The sequence below is a fragment of the Apis laboriosa genome, unplaced genomic scaffold (genome assembly GCF_014066325.1).
Source record: "Apis laboriosa isolate Shangri-la unplaced genomic scaffold, ASM1406632v1 scaffold5_cov152, whole genome shotgun sequence".
Taxonomy (NCBI): Eukaryota; Metazoa; Arthropoda; class Insecta; order Hymenoptera; family Apidae; genus Apis; species Apis laboriosa.
The window spans coordinates 1548275-1562195 of NW_025223857.1; the positions used below are offsets into that span (position 1 = coordinate 1548275).

The 13921-nt window shown below is 27.3% G+C and overlaps 2 protein-coding genes across 12 annotated transcripts; one reads left to right on the forward strand and one right to left on the reverse strand.

The window, feature by feature from the left end:
- Nucleotides 1–162: 162 nt before the first annotated feature.
- Nucleotides 163–3500, reverse strand: LOC122718020 (protein-L-isoaspartate O-methyltransferase domain-containing protein 1-like). Of its 4 annotated transcripts, none has more exons than XM_043942665.1 (6): nucleotides 3400–3500; nucleotides 3217–3330; nucleotides 1846–2175; nucleotides 1646–1780; nucleotides 1319–1570; nucleotides 163–1220 (listed from the first exon to the last, which is right to left on the reverse strand). In XM_043942665.1, the coding sequence occupies exons 3-6, from the start codon at nucleotides 2150–2152 to the stop codon at nucleotides 313–315; spliced, it is 1602 nt and encodes a 533-aa protein (XP_043798600.1). In that variant the 5' UTR covers nucleotides 2153–2175; nucleotides 3217–3330; nucleotides 3400–3500; the 3' UTR covers nucleotides 163–312. The 4 variants fall into 4 exon arrangements, with proteins under 4 accessions (XP_043798600.1, XP_043798597.1, XP_043798598.1 ...); XM_043942662.1 differs by having other exon boundaries at nucleotides 2827–3330; nucleotides 3400–3499; XM_043942663.1 differs by lacking the exon at nucleotides 3400–3500 and having other exon boundaries at nucleotides 3217–3350.
- Nucleotides 3483–13407, forward strand: LOC122718019 (lethal(3)malignant brain tumor-like protein 3). Of its 8 annotated transcripts, none has more exons than XM_043942653.1 (18): nucleotides 3483–3581; nucleotides 4368–4450; nucleotides 7150–7357; nucleotides 8020–8314; nucleotides 8411–8650; nucleotides 8718–9352; nucleotides 9426–9585; nucleotides 9657–9828; nucleotides 9920–10103; nucleotides 10175–10373; nucleotides 10461–10678; nucleotides 10766–10994; nucleotides 11085–11274; nucleotides 11369–11490; nucleotides 11674–12037; nucleotides 12135–12209; nucleotides 12317–12626; nucleotides 12697–13407. In XM_043942653.1, exons 2-18 carry the CDS (start codon nucleotides 4425–4427, stop codon nucleotides 12820–12822), a joined length of 3753 nt encoding a protein of 1250 aa, XP_043798588.1. In that variant the 5' UTR covers nucleotides 3483–3581; nucleotides 4368–4424; the 3' UTR covers nucleotides 12823–13407. The 8 variants fall into 8 exon arrangements, with proteins under 8 accessions (XP_043798588.1, XP_043798590.1, XP_043798589.1 ...); XM_043942655.1 differs by having other exon boundaries at nucleotides 10187–10373; XM_043942654.1 differs by having other exon boundaries at nucleotides 9923–10103.
- The last annotated feature ends 514 nt before the right edge of the window (nucleotides 13408–13921 follow it).

The window sequence follows — 13921 nt, forward strand, 5'->3', positions numbered from 1 at the left end:
AGAATAGTAGATAAAAGGTGAGATAAGTGTGGAACAATTACAACAATCATTTAGAAGTTCAATCTGATCTTCTTCCCACGAATATCATATCTCTTCGGTTCAAGGATTTGTAAAGGTTCTGGATTAAAAAAAAAAAAAAAAAAAAAAGAAAAAAAAAAATAAAATAACAGTCAGTAATTATTTCATGTAAATTATTACATAATATTAAGTATGTATGCGCGCACGCACACGTGTGTAAATATACATATATTTATTTATTCATTTATTTATTTAAATTAGAGTATTATGACTTGCGTATGTAATTTACTTATATTACAGCTTACGATTATAATTTAGGTACAATTTTGATGAAAAAGGCAATGGTAACTCTTGTATTTTCTCTTTCATATAAGTAGAAAAGGCATTGCTATTCACATAACGAGCGATTATTACTTCTTGATCACGGGAAACGTCGGACGGATCCACGTCCATTGCGTTCGTGGTGTCCGGAGATTCAACAGGTTTTGAGTCCGATTGACTGGTATTCGAGCTATCCTCGTTGCTTAAATTTACATCCTCTACGATACCGCTATCCGTTTTCTCTCGTTTCGCCATTTTTTTACGCTGAACAGGAAGAGTCTCATCCTGTTCCGTTTCGCTATCACTTTCGCTTATATTTAACAACGTTTCAGTATGCTTGAGCAAGTTTAAATAAGTCTCGCTCACGTTGTTAAAATTTTGTAGTTCGGATTTGTTTTGAGATTTTTCTTCCATCGGATTCGAAGTGGTTTGTTCATCGTTACCCTCTTCTGTCCGTGAAACAGATTTGTTACTGTTCGTAGAATTTTCGGAATTCTGATTGTACCAGTCAACGTTATCGTTGTTATTCACTACTTGCCAATTTTGATTTTCGTTCATATTGCACAATACGACAGCCCGTACTTGAGAAGTTGTATACAAATCTCTAGGATCGGCATCCACGCTAAGCAATACGCATACCCTTCTTGTAAATTCATCATCTTCGTCAGACACCGATTCATCCGATATCGATCCATCGGATTCTCCCAATACAGGAATTACAAATCTTGTTAATGTTTGTTGGGGGGAATTGAATCTTCTTCGTTCTAATAGTATCACTTTTTCCGTTTCCAGATCTTCGTGCTCTTTCCATACATTTAATCGCAAACAACGTCTAATTTTACCTCTACATAGTTCTTGTAGAGATAACGGCACACATTCAGCTACAATAAATATATTAATAAGTTGGTGAAACTAAATATATAGTTTACAAATATTATTCTTTTTTTATTTTATCTTAAAAAGATTATAAAATACGTACGTAAATGAAATAAAGTTTGCTCCGTTGTAGTAGGTACAACTAATGTTGCAAATGATACAGGAAGCATTTTAAAGTGTAACCAAGTATCCTCGTCTATTCTAAGTACACGTAACAAATGATCTTTGAATGGCATCACGAGAATACCTCCAATACATACAAATTGTTTAATAAATCCTTCGTAATTTTCAGGACATGCTGCACCACAATATACTCTGTCATATTGTCTACCAGGTGCAACATTCAGACAATTCCCTGCCAAATGTACAGTTACATGACTCTTTCTTGTTCTCACAGGAGTCACATATAAATAAATTCTTTATTTATCACCTTGTATAAAAACTGGTTCACAAAAGTCAAATTCATCCAGTGCTAATGACTTCTGTTTAAATTCTTCAAGTCGCTCGTACGCATATTCTAAACAATCTTCATGCAACTCAATGCCATGATTTGTTCCATGTTGGTCTAAGAAAGGCATAAAGATATCACGAATATTCTATACTGATCTAGTAAAGCAGCAGTGTTCTTACTCAATATGAGTCCTGCCATTGTACTGAGATAACCAGTTCCAGACCCAAGATTTAAAAAGCTCAATCCTGATTCCAATGAAAGACTTTCCATCACCTCGCTATATATGCATGGTGCGGATAAATGAATGTTGCCATGTTTCCAGGCAAGATCATTATAAGCTCTATCTCTGTGAGATGGTAAAACATAATCTGCTCTATCAACAGCTCTAAAAACTTGTTCTACTTTTCTTGTTCTTATATATCCAGATTTCATTAAGTTATTAACTAATTCATCATTGTTTTGTCCACTGCTTACAGCTGCCCCCATTATTAAAAATTTACTAAAGATCTCTGCAACAAGATTTTAATACATTAATTAAATATTTTTTGTGATTCTAATGTTTGTATTTAAAATAAAAATATAAAATTAAATATATATATATATATATATATATATATATATATTGAAAAAATAATATTTAATATATCTATTAAATATAATTTATTATTATAATAAATATATTATTTACTATTATTTATATAATAATTATTATTTTATTATTATAGTTATCATAATATAATATATTTGAAAACAGATATAATAATCATAATTTTATATAGTTTATTATTATTAAATAACTTACCAAGTTAAAATATAATATAATTAAAGTTTGTAAAAACACAAAAAAATAATTTATTAAAATATATTTCATTCAATAAGAATAAAATTCGGATTAATAACATTAACATATTTCATTTTGTTATTAATACAATAGCAAATAGCTAATTTTATACGTCAAAATATAACATAATATGATCATATACGTCAAAGTGCGTATCACATACAAAATTGGATAAAGTATATATATTTAAATTTTTTTGCAACAAATTCGTAAAATAAGTTAATCTTGAATTAAATATTTGTATGTACATAAGCATTAAAAGTTTTAAAGAAATTTGTATGGAATTTTTTGCAGCGTTCTCGTTAAAACGTTCCCTTACCAGATGAAAACACTATGCTCAATGACAGTGAATAATGGAGTCGATGTTAAGTCGGAAAAAAACTTTCAGCTTCGAGTTAGTTTATTATAATGCACACAATATCACGCATCGTAACATGACATTTTGCAACAAGAGACGGGATTTACTGCTATGATGTCTTCTGTTTTGATAAGTATACAAGGGTCCATCAAGTCCATCAGCTGATAGCACAAAACACGAGAATTGTCTCTACGCCATTGTCCGTCACCGATCTTTTTACGGCAAGTTAAATGACACATAACAAATTTCACAGAGAAAAACCTGATTTATTATGATCATCATCTTGTTTTTTATTTATTTTTCAGAATTTTTTTTTCTCAATCACAAAGTATTTTTCTATTTCTTTTTTACCTTTTCCTTTGAAACGCGTATGCGTATTAATCGGCCTTTTCGAAGCATACGACAGTGCTGTCCCCACGGATGGAGCCCCTTACGTGACAACCATCCCTTCTTTTGCCATCCTTCCTACAAGACAAAGAGGATTTAGAGAGAGAGAGAGCGACATTTCTGATGTTATTTCTCTCTTCTTCTAACTTGCTTTTAAAACAGAAAACAATTCGCGGGAAGTATTTGTATTGTGTGCGCGGGTGTAGTATAACATTGGTTAGCGTCTCTGTACCATGGTAACGAAGCTGAAATGGAAAAAGACTCTCAAAGCTCCGGAGCTTAGCTTCGACAGCACTGGCCAACAAAATCGAGCGCAAGCGTTTACATATGTATGTTTTGACATATGTTTCTCAAATCTAAATATATATATATATTATGTTTCTCAAAAATATATACATAAGTATATATATATATATATATATGTACGTATATATATATTTATATTTATATATATTTATTTATTTATAATCAAATAATTTCAAAGCTTAATTTAAATAGTTTGTAATTAATGTTTCTGCATATCAATTATATTATATGTCAAATAAATTAATAAAGAATTTATTGTAGCAAGTAATCATAATATGTATACACATCGCATAGAAATTATTCATTATTGCATTATGAAAATATCACTGCGAAATATAAAATAAATATTTCAATATATATAATAATTCTATTAAATTTGTTATATATTATTATTTTTTTTATTTTAATATTGAAAAACATAACATTTAATTTTAATCGTATATGATCAAGAAAATAAATTATTTTTTATGATTTGATTAATATGAAAAATTTAATTTTTTTAAATTATTTTTTAAAATTGAAAAAGAATATCAATTTTTATTATGATTTTTATATCAAAATAAATAAAAAATAATCATTATCATTTGATACTTTTTATATTAAATATGTTACATGTGAATTATATTTTTTTTGTAAAAATTATATCTATGAAGTAATTTTATTAGTATATTTGAAAAATAGTAATAACAATATATAACCGATAAACAAAAATTTTCATTATATGTTATTAAATGCATATTTCTAAAGTAGTTAAGCATTTTTATCTTATTTTATTTTATACGTACCAATGTGAATGAGTCTTTTTACAGCAGAAGCAACATGGGTCGATGCGCATGCGCATTTAGAATGATACCGTCTCTTCGCATATGATGGCGACTGACAACTTTAAAACGTGAGTTTATTATCATATAATTTCTTATGTTTACAATGTGTTGTTCGCGTGTAAAATATAACAGTGCTATCATTAAATATTCAGATGTTTGTTAGTCAGGTAATTTTTTTTCACGATTATTGTTTAATAGATTATATCCTTAAAATTACCGCTCATAATTCGTTAGACCAACATTCACTTATCCTAGTAAGTATACCTATAAAGCTTTCCGTAACTTCTTGCATTAGTGTACTTGAAAAAAGTTGTAAAGTATTTATGAATGAATGTAACATGTACAAACTTTTCAGTACATATTAATATAATTTTCACAATAATCTTTATTTATATTCTTTTTCAATTTATTTCATATAGAAACATACTTAAAATATTGTGACTTTGGTGCTTTGATAATGATTGTATCTACATATTCATAACGATCAATTAATACTAGTAAAGTAAATATAATGAATTAAATATTTTTTTCCTAGCTTTGAAAGCTTTTTAATAACCTTGATACATTAAATATTTTATATTTTATTAAATTATATTTTATTGTTGTTTTTTTATAAAATAACTTATATATTTATAATTTATAATTAAAAATTTATTTTTATTTAGGATCATCTAGTTTATAGTATCTTTTATAAATTTAAAAAATATTTGTAAATTATAGTTATGTCGTATTGTTATCGTTATTATTAATTTATATCAAAAGTTTATAAATTATTTAAAATTTTAATAAAATTTATAGTAAAAATTGTTTATTACTGATTTTTATCCCTTTCGAATATAAATTTATGACATTCAAATACTATAATTATAATCTGATAATAATTATAAATTTATATTTTATGTGAAGCGATAATTCGAGCGAATATATCGAGCATTAAAAATATAAACTCATATTTTAGAGGTTAATGTAGAAGTATATCGAAATAGAAACTTAAGCATTTGTTTAATATGTAAACTGGATTTATCAATTAGAATTTTCTATTAATCAATACAAATAATATTTATATATATAGCACAATAGAAAATATTGATCGTTAAACTTAATAATTTTATCAACAGTTCGTCAAAATTGCTGTTTCAAAGACAGAATCCTTTTCCCGATTACACGTATTGCTCGTTTAACCAATCCAAATACGATAACAATACGACGTCACTTGAATACTGGCCGCCATTGGTTAAAAGCAAGAACTATAAAAATAAAATAATAAAATTTAATATATATCTATACTTGAAACAAATCTAAATCAAATACGTTTCATATTGCACATTTTTGTTAAATTATTAATATATTAATAAATTTAAATTTTCAAAATTCAATATAATTGTCTGTTAAATAACAATAAATATGTGACTTGGTTTTTTAAAAAAAATGTTAGTTTAGTTCGCATTGATCAGAAACATGTATATTACTCGTACTTTTTTTTCAACAATATTTGCGCGGGAAATTCATTAAAGAGTAAAACAATAAAAATATATTATCAATACACTAGATTAGATTAAAACATTTTTTATATGTCATGTGTATCGATCGACTAAGCATGATCCTTGAATGATTTCAAAATTACTCGCTGTCGGGAAAAATCTGTACATCCTATGCGGTTAATAGTGCACTGAGAACGTTACGATTGGTCGAAGTTGTGAACTTGTTCTTTAGTTTAATAGCGATTAACCAATAGCGAGCGGCCTGTTGCGCCGTCGCTACTACAGTTAGAGCCTATGAGGACGTAGCTGTAGCGTACGGAGAACGAAGGCTCGAACGCTTAAAAGATATGTGAAAATAATTGCTTAAAATTCCGTGGAATTCAATTTGGTTTGTTTTTCATTTATACTGTATTAATTATTTACACTACCTTAAGAATTCTGGTAGAAGTGATCAGTTTTATATAGTTTAATCTGTTCTCCGTTCCAGTGTGAAAAGTGTGCGTGCGCGTTGTATTCTTCGAGTGATTTGTGATGCGCGACTGATGATTTGTAAAAGTATTAGAATAAAAATATCTGTGCTGTAACTCTTGAAAGTAATAGTTTCTTGAGATTTTTGGTATTTCATAGAATATATAGAATAAATTCTTATTCAGCCGATAGGTTTAAAAGCGTGAAAAATAATAACGTAACTTCACTCAATGATATTAATTCGGCGCGTGTTTCAAATCGTGTTGGCAATTCTCTTAACGCCCAGTTATGGCTATCTGTGAAATCATGACAAAAGTAACCGAACTTTGCATATTAGTTTCATTTATTTTATTTTGTTAAATTTTTTTCATCGTGTATATAAAAGTTGCAATTATTCATGAATTATGTAACTAGTAACAATTCTATTATTCACTTGGTAATAGAAGATATTATATATTGTTAGGTTTGTAAAATTATAAAGTATTTTTTTTTTTTTTTTTTTTTTTTATATTTCTTTTACATAAAAATTTTTGATATAATATTTTTTTTATTTTTTTTTATTTTTCGTTTTCATTTTATAATAAATTTTAAAAATTAATTTTCTCAATATAAATAAAATTTAAGTCAATAAATTGTTTTTATCTTTTAGTATTCTAGTTACATTATTTGTATTGTTTTGTGATATAATTTTAAAAAAATAAAGATTTTATGAAAGTATGACAATGGTTTATATTTTTAAATCTTTTTGTAACAATTTATAAATAAGAAAAATAAGTTTAGGTATTTAAAAAATATGATGCATTACGTTTTCTTGACAGAATGGAAGAAGAAATAGTAGTAGATGATGTAGATGAGAACAGTAGCACGGAGACTCCACAATCAGATGACCCAACAACACCCGTTATGCCTTTATTATATATTCAACAAAGTAAATTACGTTCAGTACCACCTACAACCACAAATCAGACTTTGGTTTCACCTAATGCTACTCAATTGGCTGCTATTATCAATCCAGTTAATAATCAGGTAAATTAAAATTTTTATCTTATGTAAGATAGCTTGAATATTTAAGGAAATTATTTTTTTTTTTATATTTAATATAATATTGAAAAATTTTTAATGAAATTTAAAAAAGATCATTAATATTCATAATTTGATTCTTATATAAGTAAATTAATATATTATACTATATAGTACAATAAACTACACAATTGTAATATATAGGTCAGAGTAACCTATAATTATATAAAATGATTCAATAATTTAAATATATATTAACTACATTTTCATTATGTTACATATACATTAATACGGAAAATATACATGTGAAATTTTATTAAATTCCATGTGTAGGTCATAATAATGAATAATATATATCTTCATAGTAATAGATCTGTTCTCAATATATCTGTTGTAGAATAATAAGTAGGAAAATATAGATTACATTAAATATTATTTTTATATTTAATTATTCAATATTTTTATGAGTGTTAAAAATTTTTTAAAAAATACAATTCAAATATAAAGAATTTGAATTATATTAAATTATACGATATTGAATTATCAAATGATTTTTATGATTAAATTAATTGTGTTAAAATATCAATTTCATTCAACTAATTTATTGGGAATTTTATGAATTAATTCAATGTCAATGTCATCAATGAATTGTTTATTTCATTTTCTAGATTGTCACTGGACAGAATAAAGTATTTATACAAGGACCAAGTCAGGTTACTACTTCTCAAAGTAAACAACATATTGTAATTCATCGGCCAATTAATACTGTCAGTACCACAACAACTTCACAAGGTCAGAAACATATATTACTTAGAAAGTCCAACACATCTACTGCTCAGATTGTGCCCTTAAGTACTTCTCAGGGAAATCAAGCCAATGCACAAGCAGGCAAGCATACGTTTGCATATCTCGGGACTCTCATTAAACCAAATAAATCACGTGAATCTGTTGTTATTCCAGCAGGTGATTAATTCTTAAATTTTCTTTATATTATATAATAATAATTATAAAAGATATTTTTTATTAATATAATTTTAATTTATTAATATACTTTATTAGGAGCTTTGACTACAACTCAAATAACTAAACCAAAATTAGTAATAGCACCAGTTATATCACAGTTAGCTCAAACTTCGACAAGCACTACTACAGGATCTCAAAGTCAACCTCCAAAACATATGGCGAATTTATTATTACCAGTCAGTATTCCCCAACAAAATGTACCTCCTAAATCCAGTATGTTTAATTTAAAAATTAATAATGGCCAAATTAATACTGATAGTAAAGGAACTATTACTGGTAAATATTTGAAAGCATATTTAATTGTTAAATTTGACCAAATTATTAATGTTATTTTATATCACAGTGCTGCGAGAGTCAAAAACTACAAATTCAGCTACTCATCCACCACCTTTGCATCCTATTACAAAAATGAGTTTATTAAGTGCAAATAAAGGAAATAATAATTCGACAGATAGTATAAAAATTACAGAAAATCCAGATTCTGCTGTTATTACTCCCATTCCAAAAAAAGATGATACTGGTATACCTGAAAAACGGAAAAAGACGATAAGCAATATATTAAGAGGATCGAGTGAAAAACGAATGAAGAAACAAAATCTTTCAAAATCTCCTCAAGAGAGTATAGTTGATGTAAGCTATGCACTAAGTAGTCCAGAATCAGAACAAGATAAGGATAAGAAAGTGCAAAATGATGATGATATTACTTTGATTAAAGTAGTTCCTAGTGAAGATAAAACTATGAAACTTACTAATACTAACGTGGATGATGATATAAAAATTGAGATTATTAAAACGCGCACAAGTTGTGGTATTGAGTCAATAACAGACAATAAAAGCGATTCTAAGATTAATATAAATAACCATGAAGATTTGAAAGATCATTTAAATACAACACATGCGAATGATTCGAATTTTGATGCAACAAAAGTTTTAGATTGGAAAGATGGTGTTGGAACTCTTCCTGGAAGTACATTAAAGGTATGGCAATGTAATGTTAGAAAATTAATTTGTGACTAATGTTATAGTTTAAAATAGCGAATGTATTTCATAGTTTTGTATGAATGAATTTGGTATCATGGAAGTAGTAGATGAAGATGAAAATAGCAAGCAAAGTAAAGATTGCATTGGTGACAAAGAAAATGTTTGTTCGACTCAGAATTCTTCCAAATCTAGCCCTGTAACTGTTAATAATATAAATACAGAAAAGAAATGTAAGTATTAAATTATAATTTCCTTCAGAGAGGAATAAAAAATTTTTTTAAATAACAATTTATTTTTTTAGCTGATGATAGAAAATCTAGGACTGTTTCGGCGGATACAATGTATCATTGTGAAGGCTGTGGATGTTATGGATTAGCTGCAGAATTTGAAAGTCCAATATCATGTGGTCCAACATGTACAGAAATAATAGAAGCCAAAAAACAACCTACTTTACGGAAAGAAAAAGATTTAAAGTATATAATTTAATTTTTGAAAAATTATATTTAACTAAATATATATTTAAATTTATTTTTATTATTATTTTTTTTTTTTTTTTTGATTTAGTAGAGATTTACGTGCGAAACGTAAACGTAAAAGATTACTTCAAGAACAACAACAGTCGAAAGAAATAGAAGAAAAATCTGAAGATAAAGTTCAAGACAAGGTAAAGTCTGAAACAGATGAGGATACAAAAGATACCATCACAGGAATAGATGATGAAAGTCAAGGAGATACCACTGAATCAAAGGTATTTATGATCAAACTTTATTTATATAATTATTAAAATATACTGGTTTATAAATATGTTTCTGTATGTAGTATCCTTGGCAGACAGGAAAACTCGGATTTTCATGGTCTAAATATCTTGAACATTGTAAAGCAAAAGCTGCACCTGTTAAATTATTCAAAGATCCTTTTCCATATACTAAAAATCATTTTAAAGTTGGAATGAAATTAGAAGGAATAGATCCTGAACATCCATCACGATATTGTGTTCTTACAGTTGTTGAAGTAGTAGGTAAGTTCGTTTTAGTTTTTTTTTTTTTTATATTTGCTATATAAAAACAAATTTAACATATTTAAACTATATATTTGATATTTTCAGGTTACCGAATACGTTTACATTTCGATGGATATTTAGAAAATTATGATTTTTGGGTAAATGCAGACAGTATGGATATCTTTCCTATTGGTTGGTCAGAAAAAAATGGACATCGATTAGACCCTCCAAAAGGTTATGTAGCTAGTAATTTTAATTGGAATGCATATTTAAAAATTTGCAAAGCTACTGCAGCACCAAAAAATATATTTTCAAATAAAAGTGTAAGTGTTAATTTTGAACGATAATTTTTAATCAAGTGATACATTTTAAATTTTTATAAATTTAATCAATATATTTTACTATTATAGTCTGTCTGTCCAACTGGTTTCCGTGTAGGAATGAAATTGGAAGCAGTGGATAGAAAGCATTCATCATTGGTTTGCGTAGCTAGTATAGCAGGCCTAATGGATTCTCGCATATTAGTTCATTTTGATTCTTGGGATGAAGTATATGATTATTGGGCAGATGCAAGTTCTCCATATATTCATCCAGTGGGATGGTGTCATCATAATGGTCATAGTTTAACGCCACCAAATAGTAGGTGAAAATATATATTTGTTTTTATATCTATTTTATAATTTTTTTCAGAAAGAATGATACATACAAAATATGAATTTATTAATTTAGATTATAAAGATCCTAAATCTTTTACGTGGGACGCATATCTTAGAGAAACTCGTTCTATGGTCGCACCTGCGCGAGCTTTTAAACAACGACCACCTTGCGGATTTAAACGTGGAATGAAATTAGAAGCAGTTGATAAACGTGTACCCCAACTTATAAGAGTAGCAACAGTTGAAGACGTAAAAGATCATATGTATGTAAATAAATATTTGTTTTCATCAAAATTAATTGATTATTTGATAGTTGACTGTTAATTTGGAACGTAAAAAATTATATTTATATTACAGGTTAAAAATACGATTTGATGGATGGCCAGAAAATCATGCCTACTGGGTTGATGATGATTCACCTGACATACATCCCATGGGTTGGTGTATGAAAACGGGTCATCCTTTGGAACCACCATTAAGTAAGAATTTTTTAAATATTTGTCACATTTGTATATTTGTATATTTTATTGTTTTTCTATATTTTTTTATATTTTGTTATTTTTAATATTTTTAATTTTGAACATATATCGTATCTTTACATCTTTTTTAGAGAATTTTTTAGTGTGTTTTAACATAATATTAATATATGTTATTCTTTATAGCTCCGGATAATTTAAATGATAGACCAGAGTGTGGAACATATGGTTGTAAAGGAATAGGTCATGTGAAGGGACCTAAATATGCAACACATAATTCTGCATCAGGGTGCCCGTATTCACCTCAAAATCTTCACAAAGTTAGACAATTAGCTGACAGGCTTAATTTAAAGCATGAAACTTGCGATTTTGAAGATGATTTACAGGATAGATCAAAAACAGAAAAGGCTGATAAAATAAAAATGGAAAAATCTGAGAAACTAGAGAAGCCATTATTTTCGGAAGAAAGATTAATGAAAACTGAGAAAGATATTAAACAAGAAGATGGAGATTTTTCTGATAAAAATGACAAGTCTGAAAATTCAGAAAAGTAAATTATATTAATATTTTCAATTATATTCCTATTAATTAAATTGTTATATAAAATAATTAATCTTAATATTATATTTTAAATTATTCATTATTAGGTCTAGTAAGTCAAAACATCATCATAGCGATGGACAAACGGATGATGATGAACTTTTAAGGAAAAGAAAAAAAAGGTTTGTTTCTGAATAATTTTTTTTTTACATTCACGAATATTTATTATCAATATATATATATATATATATATATACATATATTATATATAATTTATATATTTCTGTAGACGACAGATTTCTGAGGAACCTTTATATTCTCTTTCAAATTCATATGGTGATTCATCGTTAAATACTATACCTTATGCCGCAAATATGCCTGATAAACAGTTGCGTACGGAATTATATCAATCTGTTTATAATCCTGGATACAATCCATTACCGGATGCTCCACATATATGGGCAAAACATAGTAATGCTTTAAACAGGGTAGTAGCAAAACAAAATACAAATCCGCGAAGGTGGTCGAATGAAGAAGTTATTAAATTTATACAGAGCGTCCCTAATTGTAAAGAAATTGGAAATATCTTTAGACAACATGTATGTATTAGAAAAAAAAAAAATTTTATATAATTTGAGTTATGCTTAATTTTTTATTTTATTTTCACAGAATATAGATGGAGAAGCATTTTTAATGTTAACTCAAGAGGATTTGGTATCATTATTGGGATTGCGTCTCGGTCCTGCGATTAAATTGTATAATAGCATAGTTCTTTTACGTCGAAGGGCAACGTGAATGATATGCGATGAACGCATATATAATTGGGTTTTAAAAAGTGCAAAATGGCAGCTATCTTAATGATCGCATCAAATGTATTTATGAAAAATAAAAAAAAAAGAGAGGCTTAACAATCATTGAGATAGGAATGTACCTCCTATCGTAATTAGAACATTAGTTTACAAATGGAGGAGGAAAGTGTAATAAATTTTAATTTAATGATGTAAAAGACAATTATTGAAGTGAAAGGCAATTATGTGCTTGAGTTGAAATGGACAATTTTTATCCGTATGTGATCACGAGATATAATTATAATTCGGACATATGGCCATGATGAAGTACTTACGATTGTCCGTTTTAATTTTTTCCTATACAGTGCATTCAATCATGTACAAATGTAAATATTAATAATCTTAATAATTAAATATTGTAATACAAAAAATATAAGTAGTTTTTCGAAGAAATCTACACCTGACCTGCGATATTAATATTAAGAATAGTTTACCTTCGTCCTTCGAATTCTTTTTAGGGCGAATTTATTAGCAATAATAACATATTTTTTTATAACGTATTATAATACCAAATGTTTCTAATATTTTACAATTTAACAATATTTCATTTTTACAATAAATAAAAACAACGAAAGCCAATTCGAATAAAAAAAAATAATTGTAAATATATGTCTAATAAACAAAAAATTTAAATGCAATATACGATGTATATTATATATAAAATAATGTATAATGCATGAAAAAATTAAAAATATTCCCTAACTCCTTTCAAATAATAAGGATGTTCAATGATTCATTAAAATATAAAAATGGAATATTCATAATAAATAAAAATTAATTAAAATAATAATAATATTTCAATTACTCCCATTTGTTACTCATTGGCTTTCAATTGATATTAAAATTTAGTATCATGTTACAAGAGACGGTGCTCTATTTAAAATGCGTTTCCCTTCTCATTTGTTTCAGACCACTCGCAGGCCGTTTTTCTCCCACCATACCAACCAAGTGTCTGCTATGGCGATGTTTACAGCGTAGTCACGGCGGCTGCCCATGTGTTCAGTCGGTGGCCTGTCGCGTGCCGCGCAGCAGTACGTTTTGTTACG

What these genes read in the sequence shown, in the direction of transcription:
- LOC122718019 (XM_043942653.1), top strand. Translation starts at nt 4,425, where the DNA reads ATGATGGCGACTGACAACTTTAAAAC. An exon ending in TCAATCCAGTTAATAATCAG is followed by an intron (nt 7,358 to 8,019) that starts GTAAATTAAAAT and finishes TTCATTTTCTAG; the next exon opens with ATTGTCACTGGACAGAATAA. An exon ending in TCCTTTGGAACCACCATTAA is followed by an intron (nt 11,491 to 11,673) that starts GTAAGAATTTTT and finishes TATTCTTTATAG; the next exon opens with CTCCGGATAATTTAAATGAT.
- LOC122718020 (XM_043942665.1), bottom strand. Translation starts at nt 2,152, where the DNA reads ATGGGGGCAGCTGTAAGCAGTGGACAAAACAATGATGAATTAGTTAAT. An exon ending in TGAACCAGTTTTTATACAAG is followed by an intron (nt 1,571 to 1,645) that starts GTGATAAATAAA and finishes TACATTTGGCAG; the next exon opens with GGAATTGTCTGAATGTTGCA. An exon ending in GCAAACTTTATTTCATTTAC is followed by an intron (nt 1,221 to 1,318) that starts GTACGTATTTTA and finishes TATTTATTGTAG; the next exon opens with CTGAATGTGTGCCGTTATCT.